The 25,627-nt window shown below is 48.3% G+C and overlaps 10 protein-coding genes across 10 annotated transcripts; 3 read left to right on the plus strand and 7 right to left on the minus strand.

The window, feature by feature from the left end:
• Nucleotides 1-166: 166 nt before the first annotated feature.
• Nucleotides 167-1,027, plus strand: N7487_001581 (uncharacterized protein; the record flags this gene model as incomplete). Its single annotated transcript, XM_056869329.1, has 1 exon — nucleotides 167-1,027. One exon carries the CDS (start codon nucleotides 167-169, stop codon nucleotides 1,025-1,027), a length of 861 nt encoding a protein of 286 aa, XP_056734113.1.
• A 435-nt stretch (nucleotides 1,028-1,462) lies between these two features.
• On the minus strand, nucleotides 1,463-3,525 carry N7487_001582 (uncharacterized protein; the record flags this gene model as incomplete). Its single annotated transcript, XM_056869330.1, has 2 exons — nucleotides 1,463-2,877; nucleotides 2,961-3,525. 2 exons carry the CDS (start codon nucleotides 3,523-3,525, stop codon nucleotides 1,463-1,465), a joined length of 1,980 nt encoding a protein of 659 aa, XP_056734114.1.
• A 1,206-nt stretch (nucleotides 3,526-4,731) lies between these two features.
• On the minus strand, nucleotides 4,732-6,348 carry N7487_001583 (uncharacterized protein; the record flags this gene model as incomplete). Its single annotated transcript, XM_056869331.1, has 4 exons — nucleotides 4,732-5,549; nucleotides 5,611-5,866; nucleotides 5,931-6,065; nucleotides 6,133-6,348. The coding sequence occupies 4 exons, from the start codon at nucleotides 6,346-6,348 to the stop codon at nucleotides 4,732-4,734; spliced, it is 1,425 nt and encodes a 474-aa protein (XP_056734115.1).
• Nucleotides 6,349-7,525: 1,177 nt separating this feature from the next.
• Nucleotides 7,526-9,871, plus strand: N7487_001584 (putative chromatin remodeling complex subunit (Rsc9); the record flags this gene model as incomplete). Its single annotated transcript, XM_056869332.1, has 3 exons — nucleotides 7,526-7,559; nucleotides 7,617-7,955; nucleotides 8,016-9,871. The coding sequence occupies 3 exons, from the start codon at nucleotides 7,526-7,528 to the stop codon at nucleotides 9,869-9,871; spliced, it is 2,229 nt and encodes a 742-aa protein (XP_056734116.1).
• A 539-nt stretch (nucleotides 9,872-10,410) lies between these two features.
• N7487_001585 (ACT domain-containing protein) lies at nucleotides 10,411-10,833 on the minus strand (the record flags this gene model as incomplete). Its single annotated transcript, XM_056869333.1, has 1 exon — nucleotides 10,411-10,833. The coding sequence occupies one exon, from the start codon at nucleotides 10,831-10,833 to the stop codon at nucleotides 10,411-10,413; it is 423 nt and encodes a 140-aa protein (XP_056734117.1).
• Nucleotides 10,834-11,227: 394 nt separating this feature from the next.
• Nucleotides 11,228-12,970, minus strand: N7487_001586 (carotenoid oxygenase family protein; the record flags this gene model as incomplete). The annotated part of the gene is made up of 2 exons (XM_056869334.1): nucleotides 11,228-12,826; nucleotides 12,887-12,970. The coding sequence occupies 2 exons, from the start codon at nucleotides 12,968-12,970 to the stop codon at nucleotides 11,228-11,230; spliced, it is 1,683 nt and encodes a 560-aa protein (XP_056734118.1).
• A 1,705-nt stretch (nucleotides 12,971-14,675) lies between these two features.
• N7487_001587 (Zn(II)2Cys6 transcription factor) lies at nucleotides 14,676-17,008 on the minus strand (the record flags this gene model as incomplete). The annotated part of the gene is made up of 3 exons (XM_056869335.1): nucleotides 14,676-15,902; nucleotides 15,975-16,463; nucleotides 16,523-17,008. 3 exons carry the CDS (start codon nucleotides 17,006-17,008, stop codon nucleotides 14,676-14,678), a joined length of 2,202 nt encoding a protein of 733 aa, XP_056734119.1.
• Nucleotides 17,009-19,471: 2,463 nt separating this feature from the next.
• N7487_001588 (putative integral membrane protein) lies at nucleotides 19,472-21,186 on the plus strand (the record flags this gene model as incomplete). Its single annotated transcript, XM_056869336.1, has 5 exons — nucleotides 19,472-19,732; nucleotides 19,800-20,173; nucleotides 20,228-20,295; nucleotides 20,365-20,763; nucleotides 21,107-21,186. 5 exons carry the CDS (start codon nucleotides 19,472-19,474, stop codon nucleotides 21,184-21,186), a joined length of 1,182 nt encoding a protein of 393 aa, XP_056734120.1.
• Nucleotides 21,187-21,561: 375 nt separating this feature from the next.
• N7487_001589 (uncharacterized protein) lies at nucleotides 21,562-23,544 on the minus strand (the record flags this gene model as incomplete). The annotated part of the gene is given in 6 exon segments (XM_056869337.1): nucleotides 21,562-22,193; nucleotides 22,210-22,831; nucleotides 22,880-22,982; nucleotides 23,044-23,088; nucleotides 23,142-23,310; nucleotides 23,409-23,544. The coding sequence occupies 6 exon segments, from the start codon at nucleotides 23,515-23,517 to the stop codon at nucleotides 21,562-21,564; spliced, it is 1,680 nt and encodes a 559-aa protein (XP_056734121.1). The 5' UTR covers nucleotides 23,518-23,544.
• A 347-nt stretch (nucleotides 23,545-23,891) lies between these two features.
• On the minus strand, nucleotides 23,892-24,618 carry N7487_001590 (peptide-methionine (R)-S-oxide reductase; the record flags this gene model as incomplete). The annotated part of the gene is made up of 2 exons (XM_056869338.1): nucleotides 23,892-24,271; nucleotides 24,345-24,618. The coding sequence occupies 2 exons, from the start codon at nucleotides 24,616-24,618 to the stop codon at nucleotides 23,892-23,894; spliced, it is 654 nt and encodes a 217-aa protein (XP_056734122.1).
• Between the last annotated feature and the right edge of the window lie 1,009 nt (nucleotides 24,619-25,627).

Below are 25,627 nucleotides of genomic sequence, written 5' to 3' on the forward strand. Positions count from 1 at the left end.
GGGCCAGGCTGAGAGGAAAGCCTCGATAGTACGGGTATAGTTTCCTCCCTTAGACTCCATCTTTACTTATGGCCACGCCACTATTTATTTTTGCTTAAGCCTCCCCGTATAGTTAAACAGCTAAGCTGATCTTGAACAGTTTCTTGCTATCACCGAAGGATCCAGCATGGAGTATGAAGGGCTTGACAGGCCATTCAGGTTCATCGTCACCGGCCAATATCTTGCTATTCACCATCGGGACAACAACTTCGAGATATGCAGAGATTACCATGCCCGTGGTTCTCTGTTTTACCTTTCCGATGATGAAGAGGCGATAATTCATAATAACGCATATGTCGGCGTCCTCGCTAACTATTCCGATTATGACGGAGATGTATTTTACATCCGCAATGGGTCACAGTACCTAACCCAGGATGGGAAGTGGGCGAATGACGCTGATAATGCCGTCAAAGTCCAACTCGACCCGGTGGGAGACTACGGCGATGCCGAACCTCCCATTGCCCCGTCAATTCCCAATCCTATCATTGACGCGAGCAACCCCATTTCCGCTGACGGGGTTGATCTCTACCACCCCGATAAATGGTTCTCCTTATATCCCATCAACGGCGACAGTATCTGGACAGGCGATGCAGGGGAATTCGCAAGCAAGCTGTATTTCGGTGGCAACCCGTACAGTGATGGCATGTCTTTTCAGCTTTCCAAACATGATGGGAAGACACAGATCCGCTCCTATGATGGGAAATATCTGGTTGTTATGATGGAATCTGACGTTGCTGCGTACCTGGACGAAGGATGTAAGCAACATACTCGGTTCGATCGTTGCTCCCGTTGCATGCTCCACTATACTATTGGATATAGTTCCGAGCCGCAGGAGGGGTTTGTTTTGGTTCCGACGGGCCTTCCCAGCATGTTTGTCTTGAGTGATGGTATTTTCTACTATAAAGTCAATGTTCTCAAAGGCAGTTATGCAGAGGTAGGGCGCGTTGAAGACATCGATGATGCCTCACCTTTTCAGTTTGTCGCTTGATCTTCCCATGTGTTGGGTACTTCGGCACAGCCTTCGTGTACCTGCGCTTGTCACCATACTTTCGTAGGGCATTCTTTTAACCTCAATACCACACATTTCACTTATTCTGCTTGAAGGATTGATAAATACGAAAGTCTCGTCTATAAAGTTCTCAGGTGCTTGTTTTCCGGTGTAGGTGCAATTCTGATGCCCGCGTTGAAGTTACCCACTTGCTGGATTCCATGTGTTGAGTGATTCATTTATTGAGGCCTGTGTTCTATAGTATAACTAGCCAACAACGAAGGACATATAAGACGCTACGCGCCAAGCTCTATGTTGGTGGTCTCCCTGGGGTCCATGACTTCAGCCTGCAGACCATATTTGCGGCCCTTTGGCACGAGCAATGAGCACATAGTCGAATGTTTCCGCAGATGGAGACAGTTAACGGTGGCACAATCAAGTCCAGGTGGTGTCAGCCAAGTCATCCCGAGCCCGGTCGCAGTTGGCCTTTCCATTGTGCGTATAGCAAAGACATGCAATTCCAGCCGCCCACAATGCGCCGCTCTCCCACATAACGATAGCAAGATCCCATAGCTCTATGATTTTCTGCCCGTGGGGATAAGCCAGTTCGGCAGCGAGGACGGCCCCAGCGTACTCACTCTCATAGGGTAGGCTATCAGCCCCTTTCACGTAAGCGAGGATAGGGGCTACAAGGAGGTCGATAACTGCACGAGTTTCCGGCAAAGGGTCAGAGGAAAGGATTGATTGGAGCCGTGCCTCGGCGTTGGCGAAAGGATGCTCCCCACGCTCGACCTTAGTGCCGCATGCTCGGAAGTGTTCCAACGAGGGTCTCTCTGTCGGGACGGTGGCGGCGATAGCTGCTTCAACACCGAAATCTGTCCTGCCGAGAAGCGTGACGGGTCTGTGTCTGCAGTTGGCGAGCTGCCACCAGTGCGTGAAGAGAAGGCACAGGGCTGCTGGGTTATAAGGGTCGTTGTCCCGATACCAGATCATAGCACCAGTTAAGCGCGAGTAAACCTCAGCTAGTGGTTCCTCCTCCAAAGACCCCCGCGTCAGGGAAGGGATGATGTTGCTCACTTCTCCGCATGCTACATCAGCTCCAAGATCAATCCAGTCATGTGCAACGCACCCAAGACCGGCGATAGCAGCCATCTGTTCACCGCCACCCGCGTCGTAGTAGACGTGACAGAAGACGGCATCCGCTAGTTTATAACGGGCAAGACGGGCGAGATCGTCCCATATAACAACACACGGGCGGGAGGGGATAGGATGGACATCCTCGATAATGGTCTTCTGGCGTAAACATCCATAATTGCAGCCCTTGACGATTCGTATATCGGTGATGTGTGGGCCAGCAGAGGGGGATACTTCAGCAACGGCAGCTACATCTGAGAAAGCAGAAAAGAGTTTGTCTGCCATATCGGAGTCTTTGACGCCCACAGAGTAATCAAGGACAAAACCCGAGTCCATGAGAGCCCACAAGCCAGAGATTGAACCACCATAGACGCCCCGGTTGTAGCCCACACCCATGGAGAAAATGCTGGTATTGAGGAGAGGGCCTTCGCAGCCCTCTGCTGCGATGAGGTCGGCAGTGATCTGATCGGGTGAGAGCGCCACGCCACTCAGCTTCGGTGGGAGGGGCTTGCGAGCAGAGCACCAAGAGGGCAGTTCAATCGCTCTCACCTCTGCAAATCCTAGACGCTCTGTCGTTCCAGTTGTGATTACCTTATCACGGGCTTCCAAGAGAGCCGAGGCGTCGGCTAGAAGCCCGACTGCACAATCGACGGCGTCTGCAACGCGTGCGTTGCGCATCCAAGAGGTACTTGCGGCGGCTGCCAGAACTCCCCGGTCTGAGGGGTATCGAGACGACGTGCCAAGGTGACCGATGTTGTCAGAGTGTCGGTTTCAGGGCTGTACTGCTGAGAAAATTTACTTGACCCAGCTTCGACCGGTCCTATGCCATGAGTCTTGAGCGACCAGCAAGGGGCACCAAGAGGGTAGGCCATGGTAGTTCCTTCTCCAATGAGATGAGTTGTACCCCATGTGGAAGAAAGGCGGATGGTGGCAGCAGGGTCCTCTGCCGAAACCTCGTCGGTACGATCAGTCCAGTGGGAGGCTACGGGCAGACAATCGAAAGCAGGCGAGCGACTGAGACCACCGCTGGTAACCAACCCCGGTACAAGGTCGGACAAGGGCTGGCCTGGGCTCTTTTCTCTGCGAGAAAGCCCAAGCTCCCTCGAACGGGCTAGGATCTTGTCGAGTTTGGCTTGATACTCGCTATCTGGCTTGCGGCGTTGCCCACTCCAAGTTGTAGGACTAACGCCAGCCATTTTGTGCATCGATTCCAAAGATGGAAGCTTGGTGTTGGAAATGAAGTCGGTTGCGTCGCGGCAGTTCATCCGTTTTTTGAATGAAGCCTGTGTATCGGCTCGGGGGTCAATGAGCCCGCCACTGAGAGCTAGCTCGGGGAGAGCACTTGTCCGGGCTATATAAGGCATGTGGGATTCAACGGTAAGAATGTTTGATTGATGAGTTTAATTTATCTATCTACTATGAGACTGGAGGGGGTATTTATGTGAAATATCACGCGAATGATTCTGACAGTAGAGAGTCGGTGTTGTTGCACGGATATCTACTTATGCAGATAGTATATTTGAGTTCAGTAGAGACTCTGTATGGAGTAGATTGCAGTTCGACGTACATACCAAAGTCAGAAGCTCGTATTTGTTTAAATCGTTCTCCACGTTGGTTGCCTTCGTCCCATACTCTAGGGCCTTCTTCTCCAGACCTGTTTCTTCCTTTTGCCCCGCCAGATGTGCATTATTCCAGTAGTACCGGCCAATTGTATACCGGGACGTATAGTAAAATGACTATCTTGACTGTTCACCACAGGAAAACTGACGCATGAAGAATAACAACTTCGGGAGAAACATCGGAATATCTTACAATCCAAGGTATATTCGAGCAACTGACATACGATAGAGGCCAGAGCTTAAGCATTTCTTATTCACTTAATGTGCATGACATGAAATCGGTCTATCATAGGTAATTGGACCTCGATCTTCAAGAGATATGTTGATTTATTGCGTGTCCTGCAATCTTCGTATTGAGCTGATGATCCCTGCCCAACGTTTTCAGATATACGGAGGTTAACCTGCGATACAGTAATCTAGATAACATATCCAAGTAATAATCGGTGGATTTTAGATTTTGTGTAACGTTGGGTGAGATCGCCGAACCTTATAATGATGCACGGGAAGGTTGGAACTAGCCTCGAATTTGGAGATATCTCCGATGATCCCCGAATACCAACGGACTGCGGAAATAGTTTGCGCCTGTGGCGTAGCCGATAGCAGCACTACCGCACTATTACAACACGCACAAACACCTATCTGTCCCATTATCTCCTCGCATTGGGCCTCGGTGGCCTTGGATCGAGGCACGAGATGCTTTAGTATCAAAGTGACCAAGTGGGCCTATACTATACTACGTGTTTTAATGTCTATGGCTGCCATTATATGTTCAATGGGGATTCAAGTGGAACATGCATTTGCATTTGCTCTTGATAAATTTGTCTGGGACTCAGATTGATCACACGATACAACTGGACGAGGAAGACTGAAGATGAGCCGAAAATTACCTTGCAGACATTAGTAAATAAGATATAGTATTCCATAGAACAAGAAAATAGTAGCCCATATCTTTCACTGCCTTTTTCCGAATGCAAACCGCCTCCATGTTCCATCCACGTCCTCGCACAGAGTCATGAAACTGTCATCGTTGATCAATTCACACATCCAGTTCTCAAGAAAGGCGATTCGTTCAACTGTTGGTAAGGACAAATACTGCGCAAGATGGTCTTCTGTCGTGCCTGGAGCTTTATTGTTCGGTTTGCTGGCCGGGTTGTCGTTGGAATTTGAGTTAGTTAGATTATCCTGTGAGTGCGATGTATTCTGAACGCGGGGTACTTGGGGTGTCTGTTGGGCAGACTCGCAGACTAGAGATGTATTTTGTAAAACAGTAGGCTCTTCATAAAGTAATAATGGCTGACTAGCCTCGGGGTAAGCATTTGTTTGGGATAAGAGCTGTGAATCGGAGTCGGGCAAAGCAGAATAAGTATTAGGCTCCACTACGAGGGGTTGTGGATCAGCCTGTGGATCCTCGGTTGGCTCAGTGTGTTGAGAACTTGGCAACAGAGCTGGCTGGGGATTCTTCTGTGCTGTTCGAGTCAAGCTTGCAGATTGTGGTTTCCTTGTGGTTGGCTTTGAGAAGGGAAGGTCTCTCTTGGGAGGGAGCATCTGGTTTAACTGATCGACATCATGAATTGCAGATATAATGGAAAGCTGAGAGCTTGGTGGCTCTGGTTCTTTGTTTGACGTGTGTGCGATAGCAGATGCATTCGGTGGTTGAGACAAATCCACCGGTTTCATACCTTGGCATGAGGGGTTGAAAGCTGGTACAGGGCCCAATCTGGATGTTGGGTGTGAGATAGTGCTCGCAGGAGATGATGCTCGAATGGGTGCTAGCCAAAGCAAGGATGTGAGATAGCTGCTTGAGGTGTTGTCAGAGAAATCGGTACATACTTGTCCTTCCAGACCCTAAAGCTCCCGTGGGGTAAAAGTGGACTCCATTGCCCCTAGTTGAAGTTGACGCTGTATTTGTAGTCCTGGGGACAATGGAAGACAGCTGCCCCGATGTCCATGATGACACTGAAGGAAACCGTTGTATTACTGGAAGTGGTATCTTGCCTTCTGTCAATGGACAGTTGATTTCGCCCAGAAGAGTCAAGGCCATGAAGTAGTCGCGCTCTGTAGTAAACTTGATCTGAAACCGACGAATCTGTGGATACAGAAAACAATCAGGTTAGAAATCACTACCAAAAACATATGCAGAATATACACACATGTATTTCACTATGAGGATACTTGACTGCAAGACAAGGCGACTTTACCACGACAGCAAAGTGTGACCTTGGGGGTGGAATCAGCTGGGCCTGCATTCCTACCATGCGAGTGAAGAATACGAGATCAAGCTGCTCCTAGATTTGATGACCCAGATGTTCAGCATTACTGGCTGTGAAGCTTTATGCGCAAGTGGGAGTGTACCAGGATATCATCACCTCGAACCACTTTCTGAACTATCCTGGATGGCATAGACCCGGAATCAAGAAACTTCTCAAATATGCAAGTCAGGTCTCCATTCCCAGGGACATGATTCCAGGTCAGTGGACCGACATGATCGATGGCAGTGGTTGTATGGGAGAACTTGGCAATGGGTAAACGAAGGACCTGGGGAGGGATGGGTGGTTGCAGATGCTGCATCTTATAGAGGGAGAGTAATCAACAAAGGGTACAAGCTCAGAAGATATCCATCGATATAATATAGATGACGAAGGAGCGTGGTGTTTACCTGGGTAGTGGAATAATGTTCGTGGTGAGGGAGAGGGTGAGAGCTCTCAGTTCAGCACTCCTAGAGTTGATTAGCATTGGCCACCCTATCAACATATTTAATCAGCATAGGCAACTAAATCCCTATGTAGCAGCTTTAAAGTATGCCGGGGGCTTGTATTTTAATTCAAAATATTTTAAGCTCTTAGTAGTGATGATGAGACTCGAAAAGACATCAGTGGGTTCCCTTAGGAACACTCTATGTGGCTGAACTTCCAATTAGAAAATGAGTAAATTGCATAGCCAGGGACTGGAGACTGATTAGACTGATCATTTTGTCTCATCGGCTCTGCAAACAATTTATAACTAGTTAACTATGGAGCCTTGATTAACCTATAAGTAGTTAACATAGCTTATAAAACGAGTACGGAGTAGGATTAATAAATCCTCCGGAATTCTGCAGCCTGAGGCATCAGTACGTCCATACAATGATCTTCGTTAGTCATCAATAGGAACAATGAATAATCCGATAACGCGCCCTGGAGAAGCGCGGACTTTTGGCTGGTCAGTGCCGTTGATCGCAAGCCCAGCTCTAGCCCTCCAGGGCCGCAAGGCATTGACAATTATTTTACTTTTGAACCATATCGCTGATTTTGATCGCCTACGCGCAAATTTACTACTGCATTAGAACTGACGTTGCTGCTGGGCACTTTGCTCTTTTCACCGTCGCATCCAGTGCTCCAACATTCGAACGCGCGAAACCTGCGACTCAAGCCGTCTCACAGCCACTGGTCGTCACTATCACCTCTTTCGGTCAGAATCAACCTATCGCCTTCGGACTTCGATCCTTCAAAAGCCACACGAAGTCGCAAGTTTGACACCCCTGCAATTTCTCCTGCTCGACTCATTTGCAAACGAAGACGCATCAAGGGCAGCATCCCTCGAGCCATATATTCAAAGTCTTCGGTCTTGAGATCAGAAGTTCTTATTCTCGATTGCCCCTCGAATTCTCGAGGTCAAGTTTGTCAGTCTCTTCCGTTGCAAGGACGGAACCACCCCGTGCGTCTGAAAACGTGAACGGCGCAACGCTGTCGCGTTCCTAAGCAGCACCATGTCTGGCTCTACCCCTCGCACCTCGCTGCGACGTAAGACTACCATCTCTCAGACGGCAGGTGTGGTACCTATACTAACTCCACCCACAGAGGGCTTACGCCATGCTCCAAAAATCAACCAACCCTTCATCCCCGATACAACCCCTGCCCGTCGATCACACATCCATCACGGGCTCACATCACCACAACCGCCAACCAGCCCCCATCATGTAAACGTCAATCCCACGGCCAATCCCCAGAGCGCGCAGTTCGTGGTCGATAGCTGGGAAGGAAAAGACAATCGACAGGTTCCCATGTCGACGAGGGAAGTCCCGACCCCAGGGAACCGACCAGTCATATTTTCCCATCTGCGTGACCCTTCGAAAGTGCCCCGGCAATTGGATTACCACGACCCTTATTTCCCACTGAGATATCTGGAGGTTCCAAGGAGTCAGTCTCCCTTCCATTCCACAAATTAACTAGAGATACTGACGGTCTTGTTTCCTTTAGCGGATCACATCTACAAACGTGCCCACTACGGTCTGCAATCAGGTATTCCAGACGAAGTCGACTTTGCGCTTTACCACCTGGTACAAATTTCAAATCAACGATGGGATAAATTCAAATTTGAAGGATTTCCCTTGCTTGCGGAAACTTTGATGCAGAAAGCCCTTGACATCACACAACTCTGCACGGGGGTGAAGTGGGAATTCCAGTATGATCCCCGGAAACCGATTGACCGTGTCAATGTGCTCAATTCGTTGCATGGCACCCGGGATATTCTGGACAAAATTAGCAAAATCCCAGTGAACCTCCCAGACGACAGCCTCGAGACGTACGACTTCAATCATCGCCTGAGAAACATCAAAGAGGCCACATTAGTGTTGCGAAACATGGTGCTCCTGAAGGAGAACGCATTCTATGTGTCACGTTATGCAAATGGTCTATTACGGGACTTTTTGGTTATCTTGATCAATGCTCCCAATCAACCTCGACTGAACGAAATCAAAAATGACGCACTAGATATCGCCGAGGAGGTCACTAAGTTCTTACGAACTGACCATGAAGATCCATTGTGGATTTCTTTGGTGAATTGCCTTGACTCCCCAGACCGCGCTCACGTCGTGCGGTCCCTGTGGGCTTTGACACACTTCGGTACTGAGCTAGACGATGCGGATGCCAACCGGGCCATGGAAACCCTGACCAGACCGACTCTTCAGCAGATGTACTATCACACACTTCTTGACCTTGACAAGGATATTCTGAGTGGCGCACTGGACTTTTGGTATCAATACACACTCAGTCATGACAACATCGAGACATTGATGGATGTCCTCAATTTCCCAATCGTCTTTGTCCCTCGCATGGTCGCACTGCTGACCTATGAAGCACGACCTACCAAAAAAGAAACTGTTCTCCAGGAAGAAAAAGTCGCACCTCCACCCACTGACATCCCTCGTGTATCCCCAGAGCTTTTGGAAAAACTCATGGAACTTTCCGAGCCAGAGCGAAGCTCCCAGTGGCTGCGTTGCTGCTTCATCGAGGATTCAGAATGCGAGATCACACAGATCGCTTTATGGCAAGCCTACCAAAGCCGATTCGCAGATCCCCGTGTTACTGGAGGGGGTGTTCTTCCTGCTGCAGAGTTCATCAAGAACGTCAGCAACACATTCACAAACGCTCAAGCCCAGGTCATCAACGGCCCCGGCACTGCCACCAAATTCATTATCAAGGGCATTCGACCTTTAGAAACTGCACACACATTTGAGGGCTTCCCTTATTCCTACTGCAGATGGGCGGACAACTCAAAGCCTTCAAAGATGTGTCAACGTGCATTCACATCTCCGACAGATCTCCGGAATCACGTTTTCGGCGACCACATGAACCTGGAACCCACAGACACCCCCGGTCAGTATAAACTTGAACCCGCAGAGACTCCCATTCACACCTGTCAATGGGACCACTGTTCACGGTTCCGAGCATCTGGGCCCAGCCCCAATACATCCATGGTCGCTGGTCATGTTTCGTCCCATTTGCCCGAAGATCGCCCCGCAGACGCACAGCCCACAACCGCCAAGCGTGTAGTACTCCAAGAGCGTATCGTCCGCAAATGGTACTATATGGATACTCCTATCAATGAAAAGGGTGAACCATTCGGTGTAGCCTACAAAGCTGCATTGGTGCTGCGCAACATTGCCCGAGGCCTGCCGAACCGGACGACGTCCAAATACGGTGGTCTTCCTTGGAAGAAGGCCTGCTTCACCAGCCAACGTCCCAAGATCGTCGAAGTCTGGGACCGAAATCGTGCGCTGCGTAAGGAGCTTACCGAGTTAATCATGGTGATCGAGAAAGAGGTAGACTATTAAATTTCCTATTACATGTATTCCGGTGTCGCAAACTGCCTCTTTTTTCTTTTTCTCATGAATCAATATCTCTGTACGATTAATACCCTGATTATTCATGTTCTCACTGTCCTTCTGGTTCCTAGTTCCTCCGTCTTGTCTAAATGTACAATATCTAAGAGCCAGGACCACATTGGCGGTGTTTTCTTGTTTTTCTTTTTGCTTTGTTTTTTAATGGCTTGTCGCTTTTGATTTAAGTCCAAGTTCGCAAAAAAAGGCCCCCGCAGAGTGGAGTTGCATTACTACCTAGGTATTGGGTATGGGGTGGGTTTGATGTCTGATCTTTTCCGGCGTCGCTTAAGATAGAAATTCGAGATTCATTAGTTAGTATACTGAGACTCAGGGTTTAATTCATGCTTTTATTTTATTTTGCTTTCTCTTGCTTAATTGTGTGTAGACCTATTCACGAAAAAAAAAAAAAAAAAAACCTAGACACCCTTTGCAGTCACCATCGAAGAATAGACAAGATCCAGCATTTAAACATTTGCAAAAACAATCCCCTCTCATCCCCTCGCCTCAGCAGCGATTTCCTCCAAAACCCGCATCGCATCCTCCGCCTTTGCAACGGGTACATAGATATGATCATGGAAATACCCACTGACGACATTGGTACTAATACCGTGGTCCTTCAGCCGGTTAGTAATGGCAGCGATCAAGCCGACCGCTTCCAGGCTGGAGTGGATAGTAAGAGAGATCTTTTTGCAAGGGAAAGTTAACTCGTTGAACCCATGCGATGTGGCGAGTGTTTCTGTTGTCACAATCGTTGTGCCCTCTTCTTCTTGGACGATTAGTTGCGGTTCGAGTGTCGAGAGGGGTAGTGAGTGGAGGGGTGATTTGGTTGTGAGGAAGACGTAAGTTGTTGGGTCTAGACTTGGTTGCATTGTTGCTAGGAGGATTGAGATGTTGTTTTCGCCTAGAGGTGCCATCTTGGAATGTGAATTGAATTGGAATATGTAGCTTTAAGGAATGATATATGAATATAGTTATAGGGTTGATGTCATCTTAGGGCATGCCCAGGTGGTTTGGTTCCCAAGAAATTTAACCAATGAGAGCACACTATACGATCTGCGTGTCAAGTTGGTGTTGGTAGATGTTTATGGTGGGGAAATAATATGATATGATTCGAAGTAATTGATATATCTATGTCAATCTGTGTCATAACAATAGTCATTCGATATAGATGTCTACGTCAAAAATCTGCGGTGCAGCGTAAGCTGATTGAAGAGTTGAGAAAGCTAAGAACCTAAGATTAGACTATGGAATCTAACAGATGTCAATCTGGGCAATAACAGTAATAATATCGTAAAAGGACCTTCACACTCAGTAGTCACCCGTAGGAATTCCACCCACAGTGGGAACATGCTGTCCATGGAATCCAAATCCAATGGCCCCATCGACATTTGCTCGGCCAAGCTCCGACAAGTTACGAGCATCGAGGCAGAGCAAATAACTCTTCCCATGCATTCCATCGAGAACCACGCTAAGAAGCACACCATCATCCTCGCTAGTTCCATCGGGGTTAGCCACAAAAATGGGCTCACCGGGCGATTGGCCATGGCATGCCCAAAGCTGAACTTGCTGAGTATCACAATCAAGTTTCATGATACCATCCGTCAGAGTTGACTCTCCACGGAAGGTCACGGCATAGACATATCGGTGTTTCTGGGTGACTATTTTCGGATTCAAAGTCGGCAGCTCAGGCGACAACGTTCTGCAAACGGACCACTCGACTGTCGCTTTCTTTGGATCAGTGCACGGTGTGAAAGGCACCGCAGGCAGACGGAACCGGGCAAAAGATGTACGGAAAGAATTGTCCCTCTTCTTTTGGAAGGCCTTGGCTGTATCCAACGAAGAGATCAAGTTCTCGTAATAGAGGGAGTGCACAAATTCAGAGCTATCGGCTCTCACAACATCTGCAACAATATCCATTTCCGCGGGATTCTCCTTTGAGGGTTCGAGCCATGCGTTGACCGTGTGGAAGCAAAAGAATGCAGGACTTTCGTATGTCGCGATCAATCCCTTGCCGTGCTTACGGTCAATGACATACCACACTGCTGGCTGACTTGGGTCTGTTGGCAAGATTGCATCCAGAAATGAGGAGTCAAGCAGCTGTGGGTTTACGTGCGCGTTCCACACACATAGAACAACATGGTCCTCGGTGATGAGGAGGGAGTGAAGATAAGATGGTGTTGCGGGGAAGGTTGCTAGAATTGTGGTCTCCCCCGTTGAAGCCGAGACCCTGAAGACACGGTATGTACAGGTTGGTCCCAGGGTGAGATTATAATTGAACATGTCTCCAGTGATAGGATCGGATCGAGCGTGAGATGCAGAGAGTTGGCCCGAAAGTTCAGGGTGCAGATTGGTCTGTGTGGCTAGGCCGATGGGCTCCAGGGTTTCTGGGTCAAGTTTCTTGAAGGCGTTGTAGTCGGTCTTCGCATAGAGAGTTCGAATCCCCGTGGAATCACTCCAGCGTGAGGTTGACTCTTCGGGCTGGGGATCGAGGCCTGGGACATTGATTGAAAGGGTGACAGATATATTCTTACTCGACGGAGTGGGTTGCGGGACATACTCAGTCTGGACTTTGCCCAAGATGCTCTTGCAAGGATCTCGCTTCTGTCCGAAACCGACCATATCCAGTGATCCTGTCTTTCTTGCTTCTTCGATCAGGTCGTCAGTTGAGAAGCGGGAGTTGTACAAAACTCGAGGTGAAGTATTGGAATCATCTGGAGCAAGGATCTGGAAACGATGAGTTTGACCGAATCCATCGAACCAGTGGGAGAGGCGTAGTGTTTCTCCATTCTCGGCTTCAACTTGGCTCTTTCCTGGACCTGTACGGTACAAAACTCCAGCGGCGTAGGCAGGAATCTGTCCGGTCACAGACAGCTCAACGGGCTTACGCTGTTCGTATTCGGGATCGAACTGTGCAGGGATTAGTATATATATATATATATAGATCGAGGTGCCCATCACTTGACTTACACCTTTATCATTGGGCCAGTTGTTATAGTGATCTTCATTCATATCATTCTCCATGGCTGATGAGTATGAACCAATCGAAGGCATATTTTCAAGTTTGTGATAGATCTGTTCAGTTGGTTGATATTATTGCCTTACTTTTCAGGCTAATAACTCAAGACAAGTCCTCTTTCACTGTCCTTTTGTCTTAAGAATCCGATTTACTGGGGAGACTGGTAAGTTAACAATCTCGCTAATTGATCCTTTATATATTTTTAAAACATTTGATTGTTCTGACCCCCCTTTACTATATTGTAGGCCTAATTTTTGGGTTCGTCATCGGTGGGGGAATCGCGACGGGCTGAATTCTACAACCGACCTCTCCTTTTCTCGCGCCAATCGCCACCGTCGAATTACCGAGTCTCGCTCATCATCGTCACTTTGAGCCGCGCCAAGTCTATAACCGACTTCGAACCTCGGATTGCACATTCAATTTTAGTTTCATCCGGCGTGTCTTGGCGGGATACACCCACACGAAGGCTGTTTATAGTCCGTCTTCTGAACGCAAATCATCTCTGTGAGATCCACACCATACGAGATTATCTATCACTTATCACTTTTTCGGGGCCCTCTATTAAACCGACGCCAACCCCACATGGAGAAACAACTACGGAAACCGGAGACCAAATCAGGGTCAAAGATGTGGAAATGTAAAGAATGCTCCTCCAAATTCCAGCGATTAGATCATATGAAACGACATGGCCTTACTCGTATGTTCCCGATAATATTCGGAGAGACAGAGTACAGTAATGACTTCCCACAGATTACACGGTAAAGAACCACCATTGTTCATTTTGCGGCTCTACATTCAGCCGAGGGTGTGTCATCTTCCATCACTTCCGAAGAAAGATATGTCACCCCGTCATGTGTGCTGACGAAAGTACCCAGAGATGTGTTACGAAGACATTGGAAATCGTGCAAGGCCCGTATAGACAGTGGCCATGAAATCCCCGAGCCGGAGCGCGGTGGGAAACAAAAACGTGCCTGTGATAGTTGCGCAGGCCTTAGGAAAGCCTGTAATGGCGAAATGCCCTGTGTGGAATGCACGCAAAGAGAAAGACTGTGCACTTACCAACGTCTTCTCGACGACGAGCTTCCCTTGCCATCCACATCGCAGGCTTTACTAGAGACCCCGGACGTCGAAAGTTCAGGTGCGAATGATGATGCTCACAAGGTTTCTGAGTCAAGTTGGGAACTTGGCCCTGCGACACTTTATCCATCTCATCGAAAATTTATTGCCCGACGCCGGAAATTTGCTTTTGGTTGATTAAAATAGTTAACAATCAACTGAATCCAACCAGGATCCGGGATCAGGTATTTATTCACTGCTTGATTGCGAGCCAAATGGTATAGGTACTGGGTGGCAATGTGTTTTTGACGGTACGACACATCATGAATGCGATACACAGGTCATTGGTGAACAGGTCAGCTCAGATTCCGACCGCGTTCTTCCCATTCAGAGGTCGTCGCTATCGGAATTTAAAGAATTGGATCATTCCATGCTCTCTCGCCTTTTGCGCGCTATTTAGTGTGAGGGGTGGGAGAGAGATAACGTATATATGCATATGTGTCGATGTGTTGGGAGACTCGCCCGTGGTGGAGATTCTTCTTAATTAAATTAAACTAATTTGACGTGCCTAGTTACTGATCGTGACACGGCTGGAGATGTATTAATGTACATCACTGCTAAATATAGTACCTAGACAGCTATGCATTCCAGGTTCCTCTTCACTGGCATCCCGTGAAGTTTTCTTCACCGTGGTAAGAAAATTGAATCAACGCTATCGTAAACATTTTCAATAAAGTTCTCATAACTCAACCAAGCCGTGTCATCGGAGCCACTTTGCAAGGTCGGGTCACTCAAATCCATTGCATCCCACACACTAGGCCAGCGCGTCGGCGAAATGGAAGTCGGCACTTCTGGGACGTGTGAGTCTCGCGGTGCATCAACGGCCTGTCCCAAACCAAGCGGAAAGTCCGTAACATTCTGTTGATTTTCAGGTTGTTTCGAGAAAGGCCCAGAAGCAATGCCGTCGAAAGAATATTGACACATCGGTTGGTGAGGAGCATCAGCATTAGCACCCAGAAGCTCATTTCTCCGCGTCTTCGCCTGTGCCATGAGCCTCTCCAGAGGTTTCCAGAGCATCCCCTGCTCAGAATCTGCGATTATGAGCCGCGCGCGCTGGTAGATATCGTCAACGACGGTCCAGTATTTTGACATCACCGCGGGATTTTTGCAGACGCAGAGCTCGGCAAGGGCCACAGCCAATGCGTGCCACGGAACCCACATCGAGCCGTACCACCGCCAAGACTTGGAACCTGGGTAGTTGTATGCCTCCTGTGACCACAGCAGATTATCAGCCGCGATTTTGAGAAGCACGTTCTCTTGGACTTTCGGGGGAATAAAGTTAAGACTTCGCTGCAGCGGCCGGAGGGAGGCTAGTTGCAGCCAGCTGCCCATAACACCCCCTGTCTTTTGCGCGTACCACTGGAATTCTGACAGATCGGGCCTGCAACCGCGCAAAAGATCTGATGTCTTTTGTTGGAAATCGTGGACGACTTGCTGCCGCAAACTCATGATAGTCACGGCTGGCTCGATGAGGTCTGAAAATGCAATGCTTCGGGTCGCAGATGCTGACGCTGCACAGACCAAAGTATGGGTCATGTCGGTAAATGTGCCGTCTATGTGTTGGGGAATTGGACCTGGCATATCGAACCATAAGTCCTCGTCGTTGATATTCGACGGTGGGTTGTAATCCAGCCATGCGGATTGCATCATCGGCTCGGATGCCCTGTCTAGCGAAGCTGCTACATCGAGAAGGCCGATTCCTAGCCATGCACGTTTGCGCATCTCGTGCTCAAAAGGGCGTACCGTGAATGGTGGTTGGGGGATGTGGAGAGATAATGCCTGGCCTACTCGGAGTGCCATGCTCAACATGGTCCACACCCTTCGGCTTTGGTCTTGAGATCTTGCGGCGAGCTAGAAGTGTTTAGCTTATATCCTGGTAGCGTGAAGAGGCGTGAAAGACGAAAAGCTCGTAGTCGTACTCACCAGAGAGATAATATAAGCCTGGAGAACAGTGAGATCGTTTGTCGTGACAAAGTCTGCCTTTGCGAGCGCCGATTCGGTTTCTCTTTGGAATTCTGCGACTACTATCTTTTTGCTTGTGTTGAAAATTGACTGGCATTCCACTTCATCAAGAGTACACACAGCGCAAAGATAGATAGCCGAAGCAAGGGTGGCTGGCGCTTGGTGATCCTGCTCATAGTCAAGATAAGGCTTCCCATCCTTAATGAATGCTTGTAGTGACGGTCGATGCAAAATTTTGAAGAGAGGATCAACGTTGTGGAAGAAAATGTCACATAACCTGTGCCGGATTTGCGGTTGGAGGTTTAATCGGCCGTTGGCCTGTGGTGAGTTTGACAAGCTTTCAGGACTTTCTGAGCTCACAAGCGATGTGCCAAAACCGGATGTTGACTCTTTGATAGCGTGGTCCTCATTTTCTAGACGACCTTCCAGGACACTGCGCAATTCTTGGGTCTAGAGATTGTAACATAAAGTTAAATCATATTCACGAATCATGAATTCAACGAACTTACCTGTTGCATAATATCCTCCCAAAATGGACCCCCAACATAGGCAGTTGAAGGACGAGGAAGATGTGGTTGACCTGTAGCGGGCAAGTTATCACTCCGATCCTGCCAAATATTAGGACCGGCGTTGCTGGCCTCTGCTGCCGATTGCTGCTGTGTGGATGGATATGCGGGCACAGGCACAGTCGAGGCAACCTGTAATTCATTTTCCCGCTCATTGGCGACTCTTTTCAAGAGTTCCTCGAGTCGCGCTACCCGCTCAGATAGCTCTTTGTCCGAGCCTACAATCCGCTCAGGTCTTCGCGTGCGACCGCGCGGGAGACGCGCACGTTCCACGGGAACACACACAAGGCCAAGTCTCTGACAGCTTGTACAAGGACTTGACTTGTCGCATTTCACTTTGCGCTGGCGACATGCTTCGCAGGTGAGGCGGACCCGTGGTGCGGAGGACCTTGAGTGGGTTGTCCCGGCTTGGCCCACGGGATCGGCCATTCTTGTGGAGACCCAATTGGTCTAGATATAAAGTAAACGTGACTTGGGATGGTTTGTATGGTTTGTACAATGTACACCCTTGTTGAAGATCTGAGGCTTCTTGCATGGGACGTTCTGAACAACCCCCCGCGAAGCTCTCCACATTTGACGTTTTTGACCAATCAGAGGCCGAATTCCTCCGTTCCATGTCCCCGGATGACATGCGCAAGTCAAATGCATAGGAAAAAGAAAAAAAAGGAGCTAAGAACTAGATTCTTTAGAAACTGGTTTAGGTAAGCCCTTATTATTTCCCTACACACAAACCTAAACATGAGATGGCATAAATAACGATAATCCTATGATCTTCCAAGTTGCAAGGAAAAACCGCAATGGAGTCCATAGAAACAATCCATGACTTGTTTACTTGGGTCTGACCAAATAACCAGTATGAAAAATCACAAAGCACAATAGAATGTCATTTATAAATTATCCCGTTCATAACTCGAGAGTACAGATGGGAAGCAATGATAGTGTTCGACCGAGATCAATGAGGTGAACAACACAGTCGAGGGCCCAAGCCCCAAAGATCTTCACAAAGATCTTCACTCAAAAATAGGTATGAACGCTGTGCCCACAACTTGGAGAGTATATGTACCCCTTAGTGACGATAATAACGGGTCCAGTGAGCATGGCATCAGGGGTTAAGATCCGTGCGTTGCGGCCGAAGGCCAAGCCAAGAATATATCCCGCATGGTATATGCTTTGTAGGACGCCACAAGAAGAAACGTTAATATAAGACTAGGGATGTTTCAAGGTTTTATTGAAGTTAACTGTTTAACTAACGTCTTCTTCGGACGTCATTTTTAGACGTTTGGCCGCATTGTTAGTGTTTGAGCTCCTTCGTTAGAAAGATTTCTGGTTTGATATGTACAGGAACATGGCAATAAAGAAAAACAAGTTCAAATGACATCTAGAAAGATATGTGAAAAGGCTAGAAGGATAATAATAATCAGGGATAGGTTGCATAACTAGATCACACTACCCAGGTATATTTGATCGGAAACTACGGAGTAGCATCGCCGATTCCATTCAAATTCTCCGACACCGTGCACTCGGCATTTCTCGGAAGGGTTGGGGACTGAACATGTGGATAAGATCGACATTCAACCTTTAGATTCTTCGACTTCACCGGTGAAAGGCTTTGCCGAGAGTATAGTAGCGACTGAGACAGTAAATATTGAAATGTTTCAGTAATCAAGAGATATCCCCGAACTCCCCGAAATTGTAGTTTCCCGGGCTAGGATGGTGCAGGTACCAAATTGGGCTGCAGAGGTGAGTGCAGATCGCAGGAACAATAGGGTTGATTACAACCCCCCCACTTCCCCCTCGAAGCGAAGAAACCTGAGTCTTTATAGGATCTTAATTGGGGTTATTTGACACTATCGATTTATTTCCGGGACGGGACAGTCATGACAGCGATATTTAACCATGGATCAATTAAGCATGATCAAATTGTAAGCGACGGGAAAAGTGTGTCGTGGATACATAATTGAAGATTTTTGGTCAGACTAGTGTGCTTGGCTGGGCTTTACACGGCATTCAGGTACCTAGCTTAGTCTGTGGGTAATGATCTCGATGTGACCATGTGGCTGGACCAATTGACCCCAAGAGTGAAAAAAAAAAAGTAATTATTACCACGTTGTGGGGGGTATATGCGCCCAATCGTAGTGATATCGCAACCCTAAGCAGGGGAGAGCTTCCTATTATGTATTATAGGCCGTGATGTCTGACCACGCCAGTACCATGGGTCAAACAGCCAGATTAGCGAATGAGAGAGTTTTTTGATGAGAACAAAGTTTATGCCATGCAGAGACCATGTGCTCCGTAGGGCAATTGCATAACTACTTTGTATATCCATGGATATGGGCATATATTAGGGCATATATTATTGACAATAATATACAATATACAATATACAGTGAATTCACTGAGTACCGAGCACGATGTAAAATGGACCTGCCGACTATCTCTTCTAATAATATCCGATTATACGATTATACATCTTCGCTGCACAAGAACGGGGCCCGCTAACAACCAGGCTGTTGGGAATAATATGAACGTGTCATCGAAATTAAATAGTCTAGTATTATTGCCCCATCTCTAGCTCGGTGGCTGAATGGGGATCGTCGATCTTCAAACCAGGTGGAGATCTCGTGTTCCTCTCGCTTTTCTGCTTATTTTGTTTTGCACTCAATACTTCAACCTCTCATCCCTCTTTTGTACATATGTATTGAGAAGCGGGCCATTCCCCCGTAATCACGAGGGACTTCTTCTCAAGCATTGACACAGTGGTGTTCATATCTACTATAAGTCAGCAGATGAACTTTGCGATCTCTCTTTCAACGCATTGAATGTTCTCCTATTCACAATCACACTGTGCACGAAACTTGGCCTTCACTCATTTATATATGCCTTGATGACACAATGACTACTCTATCAACATCCCGCGGCCACCAGGCCCTCGCTGTCAGCATTGTGTTTACGACTATAGCGACATTCATCACTGCCGTCCGTATATTTACACGAGCATTCCTCGTAAAGCAGATGGGAGCAGACGACTATGTCATCCTAGTCTCTCTAGCCTTCTCATGGATATTCTTCGGCCTGATGGTAGGCGAAGTCTACCACGGTATGGGTGAGCACTATACCGTTATCCCGGCGCCAATCTTCAAGGCTCAGATGATCGTACGCTTCCCTTCACCAGGACCTCTCTCCAACGCAGTGCAGTTCCACTAACATGATTCTATTATAGTACTTCTGGGCTTCAGTCCCTATATATCAAACAAGCCTCATCAGCACAAAGATGTCAATCCTTCTACAATATAAACGAGTCTTCTCCACGCCACGTATGCGCCTAGCATGTTGGATCATGATCGGTGTTCTGGGTTTCTACGGAACCTGGACCATCATTAGCGCCTGGGCTAACTGTGTTCCTCTCGCCAAATTCTGGGATCCAACTGTCCCCGGCTTCTGTTTGGATAAGAAAGCCTTGTGGTTCTCTAACTCGGCTATCCACATTATTACCGATATCGTCATCCTCATATACCCAATGCCAGTTCTGAAATCGCTACAATTGCCCAAGAAGCAAAAGTTCGCTCTCATGGCTGTTTTCGCGCTCGGTGGATTGTAAGTCTATTTGCATATAACGACAATCATCTACAATGCTAATCATCCTCTTAGCGTCTTGATCACAAGTGTACTCCGTCTCAAATCACTCCTCGTCATCGCCAATTCGGACGACCCAACCTGTACGTACTAACAACACATAATAACCACCTTTCCTTACATACAAGCCAGATCTAACGAATTACCCCTAGACGACAATGTCGGTGCAGCAACCTGGTCTGCCGTCGAGTGCAACGTAGCAATCATCTGCGCCTGTCTCCCTGGCACACGCGCCTTCCTCTCCAGACTCTTACCGCACATTTTCTCCACCCGGAGCAACGGCTACCACAGCAAGACCACCCGGCCTTCACGAAACGGCCGCAATCCCCACACAGGCAACGGCAACACGCAAGTCCTGGCCTCTGTCGTCGGCGGACGTGATCACAGCTCGGGCTACGACCATGATTTGGAAGATCTGTCGCCGTCTGAGTCCTTCAATAGCTACACCAAAGAGCCTGCGAAGGAGGCCTTTGCGGGCATCAAGGTCACGACAAATGTTACGCTGGAGAGGACCTCGCATTCCAAGATTGCTGTTAATGACGATACGGGAAGTACGAATGAATTGGTGAAGAAGCATAGCTTTTGATCTATAATGACTTGGGTTGGTTTAACGGGTTCATTCTTTATACATATTTCCTATTTTTTTTCTCTTTCTTTTTGCATGGTGGTCTTCTCTCTTGTCTTATATACCTGTGTCTTTTATGTGACGGTCTTTTGCATACGTTCTTTCTGTGTTTTTATGCGATGATATACCCAATTACAACAGGCTAAACCGTCAATGTTTGTACCATCGAATATACAAGGAGCCCTTACCTGAACCATCGAGGTAAGAAAGCTGGCTGGTTACTGATTCATCTGAGCCGCGGATTCAAATTGTCCAAGTAATGTACACAGTACAGTACCCCAAAGCAAAGTTGTATCAATGTGTCTGGCTCCAAGAAAGGGCATGGCTGGAATTACAACAATTTCATTAAACTAGCGTCGTTTCTAACCTCAAGGCTACCTACAAATTCTTCAAGCATGAGCTCTAGGGTATTATGAATGCATTGTAAGACAAGTGTACAGATGTCGAAGCGAACAAAACGAGCTGATCATTCAGTATGCATGAGACCCGCCCATCGTACATTCGGAAGCCGCCCACATTTCAGAGACTAAGGGGTCGTGACAAAGGAAGATGCATAAAGGACAAAATAGAAAATAATTCTAGGCAAGGATCTCGAAAACGATGAACACCGGTATGTGCAATGTGCAATATGAGATTATGCTTGCAGATACGCAGATGTTATCATGCAAATCCTGGAAACTCAAGATAGGCGTGGAATCTGGACCTGTTGCAAAGAAGATATAGTCTACTCCCAAACGTTGGAGAAGAGGTCATCAGATCCGCCAAATCCACCAGACTTGTTATTCGTGCTGGTGGAGGTGGGGTTGGACACCGGGGCAGCGCTGGCCCAGCCGCCGAAGTCCTCGTCCGCTGCCACAGTGGGTGCGGGCTTAGGAGCAGCACTGGGCGCGCCCCAGCCGTGGCCCACGTCGTTCGGGGTCAAGGTATCCGGGACCTTCATCATGGATGCAGGAGAGAGTGCGGCAGAACCAGGTGACGGGGCAGGATCAGGTGTGCTCCATGCGTTCCCGCCCCATGGATCAAGGCTTCCAGACATCATGTTGGCTGCAGCTGCGTTCGCAGCGCTGGGGGCTGCCACTTTAGGAGCAGCAGGCTGGATCGGGGGAGCAGAAATGTTAAACGCGGATTTCATTTCTTGCTGAGGGGAGGTTGCAGTAGACTTCGGGGGCGAAGCCGTTGAGGTATTTGCAGGAGGCGAAGAAAACCCGAACAAGTCATTTGACAGGGACGATGATGGGGGGTTAGGCTTAGCAGTCGGGGAAGTAAATCCACCGAATCCGAAATCTTGCCCAGCGGAGGAAACGGAAGTTGTTCGGGACTGGGACTTCGGGGCTGACAAGGTCGGGGGAGGTGAAGCTATCAAAGAAGTTACCGCTCGCAGAGCCCGAGGGCGATGTGACCTTCGGGGCAGCAGGAGTCGACTTGGCGCCGCCGAAAGATGAGAGATTGGAGAATGCTGATGGCTTCTCAGCCGGTTTGGCGGGTGGAGGAGAAGTAGTAGTAGTCGGGAAGCTCAGTCCACTGAAGGCGTCCGTCAGACCGCCCATGTGAGACGAAGCGGAGGGGGCAGGAGGCGAGGCCATGTCGCCGAAGGAGTTGCCCCGCTGGTGCTGCACGGGTGGTGCCGGCTGCGGCTTCGAGTACAATGACAAGATTGACTGTTTGAGGTCCGGCCGAGACATTCCGGCTGGCGCTGCTGGTGTGGATGTTGTGCTAGACGGGCGACTGGTAGTAGAAGGCTGGGTGCTACCGAAGAAGTCGAGACCCAGCAATGAATCATTAGGCTTGTGAGTCTTGACCGGTGCGGGCTGTGCTTGTCTAGGTGGTGCACGCGGAGTAGGCCCAGTTGTGCTAGGGCGATTCGGAGGAGAGATATCGTCGCCGAACAGATCAATCGAGGCTTGTTGACGGTGTACCGGCGGCTGACTGGTAGTGGCGACTCTTTGCGAAGCAGAACGTTCAATCTTTGCTTTCTCCTGCACAACCGCAAGAGGCTAGAAAGTTAGTGGTTGCTGCTAACTAGATATTATCCGATCACTTACTACATCGTCATCGCCGTCATCCAGGGTCGAGGGGTCCGGCATCTCACCGTCCATTACCCATCGCTTGCTCTCGTACTTTGTCCGGATGAAGTTCTCGATTTTTCTGTTCGCATTTATTGTCAGAGACCACCGCCACCAAATGAGTCCCATTCGAATGCACTTACGCATCGGAGGGAACGTGGCCGGGTGCCAGTTTCGCTTCCCAGTATCTGCATCCTGTTAGCCCATACCCAACATGGTCGCTCAATTGGTTGCGACGAACTTGTTGGCTCTTCCATTGCCCCATCTTACAACACTTTGAAGTTGTTCATCGGTCCACGCATCGAGATCCACGGACTTGACTCGGCTGATATGCGTGCCCATACCACGGTGAATGCCGGAGCACCGAATGCAGACAAAGACACCTAGGTTCCAGGAAGCCCATCGCGGGTCTGTTCAAAAGCCAATTCAGTATATGAGCGCCAAGAAATCGCCCCGGAGATGAAGCCAGCGTGGGCGCAACTCCAGGAGGGGATCGGGGACCACTTACGCTTGTTCCGTTTACAGTCGGCACATATCTTGTTGGGTTCGAGTTTCAGCAGAGCCTTGATAGTCTGCGAGTTTTGGGCAGCTTGCCCCGGAGTAGGACGTCGAGACATAGTAGCAGCAACTCAAGTATCGATGGTTAAAGGGATAGGGAGACAATGGGAGCGACCTAATTATTCTTAGGTGGCGGTCGGCAAACGGTTGCGGCCTAAGGCTGCGGTGTGTATACGGATGGGGGAAAATGCCATTCACGCAGTTTGATGTAAAGTAACATGGGGTCATTGTCCAATAACAGTAGATCTTTGAAATATTTGTACGTTGGCATATTTCCTTTGGTTTTCACAGCAGAATTTCTTTGAAGTCAAGATCTATAAATATGGTTGGTCCACTCCAACGACGCCTCTCCCCGTATCATGCATGTCGGCCTTTCTGCAGCCTTAGTCCCCTCCCCGCAAAACAAATGAAGATTGAATGTCATGAAAATCCCTCAAGCCTTCGCCTTAGGATCCTTGGCAGCGCTAGTATCTTCTGTAAAGCGCAGACTGACACTATTCACACAATGACGCTCATCCGTGGGGGTTTGATATCCCTCACCCTCAAATACATGGCCGAGGTGACCCCCACAGTTGGTACATACGATCTCTGTGCGCTTCATACCAAATGTGTTATCAACGTGTCTAGTGACAGCACCAGGGATGGAATCAAAGTATGCCGGCCAGCCACAGCCAGATTTGAACTTGTGATCGGCAGTGTAAAGCGGCGCATCGCAACCGGCGCAATTGTAGACGCCTTTGGACGGGTAGTGGGAATCGTATTCACCGGTGCCAGGGCGCTCAGTGCCCTTTTCGCGGAGAATGCGGAATTGTTCTATAGCCATTCTTGTAAGCAAATATCGACCATATATCGTCTAGGAGGTAAAAAGCCTCTATGGTATACAAACCTGGGTTCAAAACAGCTCTCCACTCATCTTCGCTTCTCTGGTTGGGGGGCGACATGGCGTTGGTTGGTTGTTCGGGGGTTCGGTTGGAGCTGAAGAAGGCACCGAAAAAAGGAATGGCCGGCGCAGCTCTTAGAGCCTTGGTGCTTGTCTTCGAATGGGGAGGCTTGCGCGACGAGGACAAAAGCCGAGAGGAGCAGAACGTCGGTGCAAGTCGGATAGGGACTGTTTGGTGTCTGAGGGGCGAAATGATAGTTCGAGATAATTGGGATCGCATAGAGACAGAGTTTGATAGGAAAATGATCAAACAATAAGAGTGACTGGCAACTGAAGCAGAGATGAGAGTGGGGTGAGGCTAATCCCAGATAGGCACCTGGACTCGGGTTTACGTCATCATGCGGGGAGACCCGGGAATTGCTACAGACACGGCACGTTTTGCTAGTAGCACGGCACATTAGGTAATATTCCCTTTACATAATCAATTTTGACCGAGATCGTTACCATACATTACCACAGCAACTACATTACTTACTACTGTAGCAACTACATTCTATCTACTACTGCTTCATTACTATAAGAACCCGACCATGAATCAATTCTCTCTAGTCAATCTTATTGTGCTTTTCATCTTATTTACATGCTTTTCACACTCTGCAGGAGCGGATTGTATGGCCAATTTCTCCACAATTTGAGCACTTCGAGGGTGCTTTCTTCTTAGTGACCTTTTGGTTTGATGTTTTGATGTTTTGATCTGATATGTTCTCTTGAGCTGATCTGCGAGTTGGTGGTGGTAATAGAGGATCTAGTATTGGCAGATACATAGATGACTCATTACTAAGGCCAATCCTCCAAAATTGATGGATATCGCTTAGTGGGATTGGTTGATGTTTTGTTAATAAACTAGCGATTCGGTGGGCACACGGAAGGCCCATTGTCCTAGTGAATATATTAGTGCAGTTTGATAAAGGTGCTTCGGGGGTAGCTCTCTTAGCTATAGCAGCTTGATTAGAGATCAAAGATATTGAATATCGTGATGTTCTCTTTATAATATTCGAATAGAGAAAGTGGGAGCAGAAATTTAGTCTCTTAATCTTATCTTCTGCAAGATCAGATTCAAGTCGCTGATACTGAGCCTGTAAAGCATTATTAATTCTCTCAAAAACATGAAGCATATCACCTGAAGATCCCCCCTATATACTTTTTTAAAAAAGCGTGAGACCCCTCCACTCTTGATGTAGCCCAGTTACCAAGATGAAGATATTGCCCTACCCAAGCCCTAATAAACA

Source organism: Penicillium crustosum (genome assembly GCF_028827405.1).
Source record: "Penicillium crustosum strain IBT 35664 chromosome Unknown utg000001l_segment0_segment0, whole genome shotgun sequence".
In the NCBI taxonomy this organism is placed as follows: Eukaryota; Fungi; Ascomycota; class Eurotiomycetes; order Eurotiales; family Aspergillaceae; genus Penicillium; species Penicillium crustosum.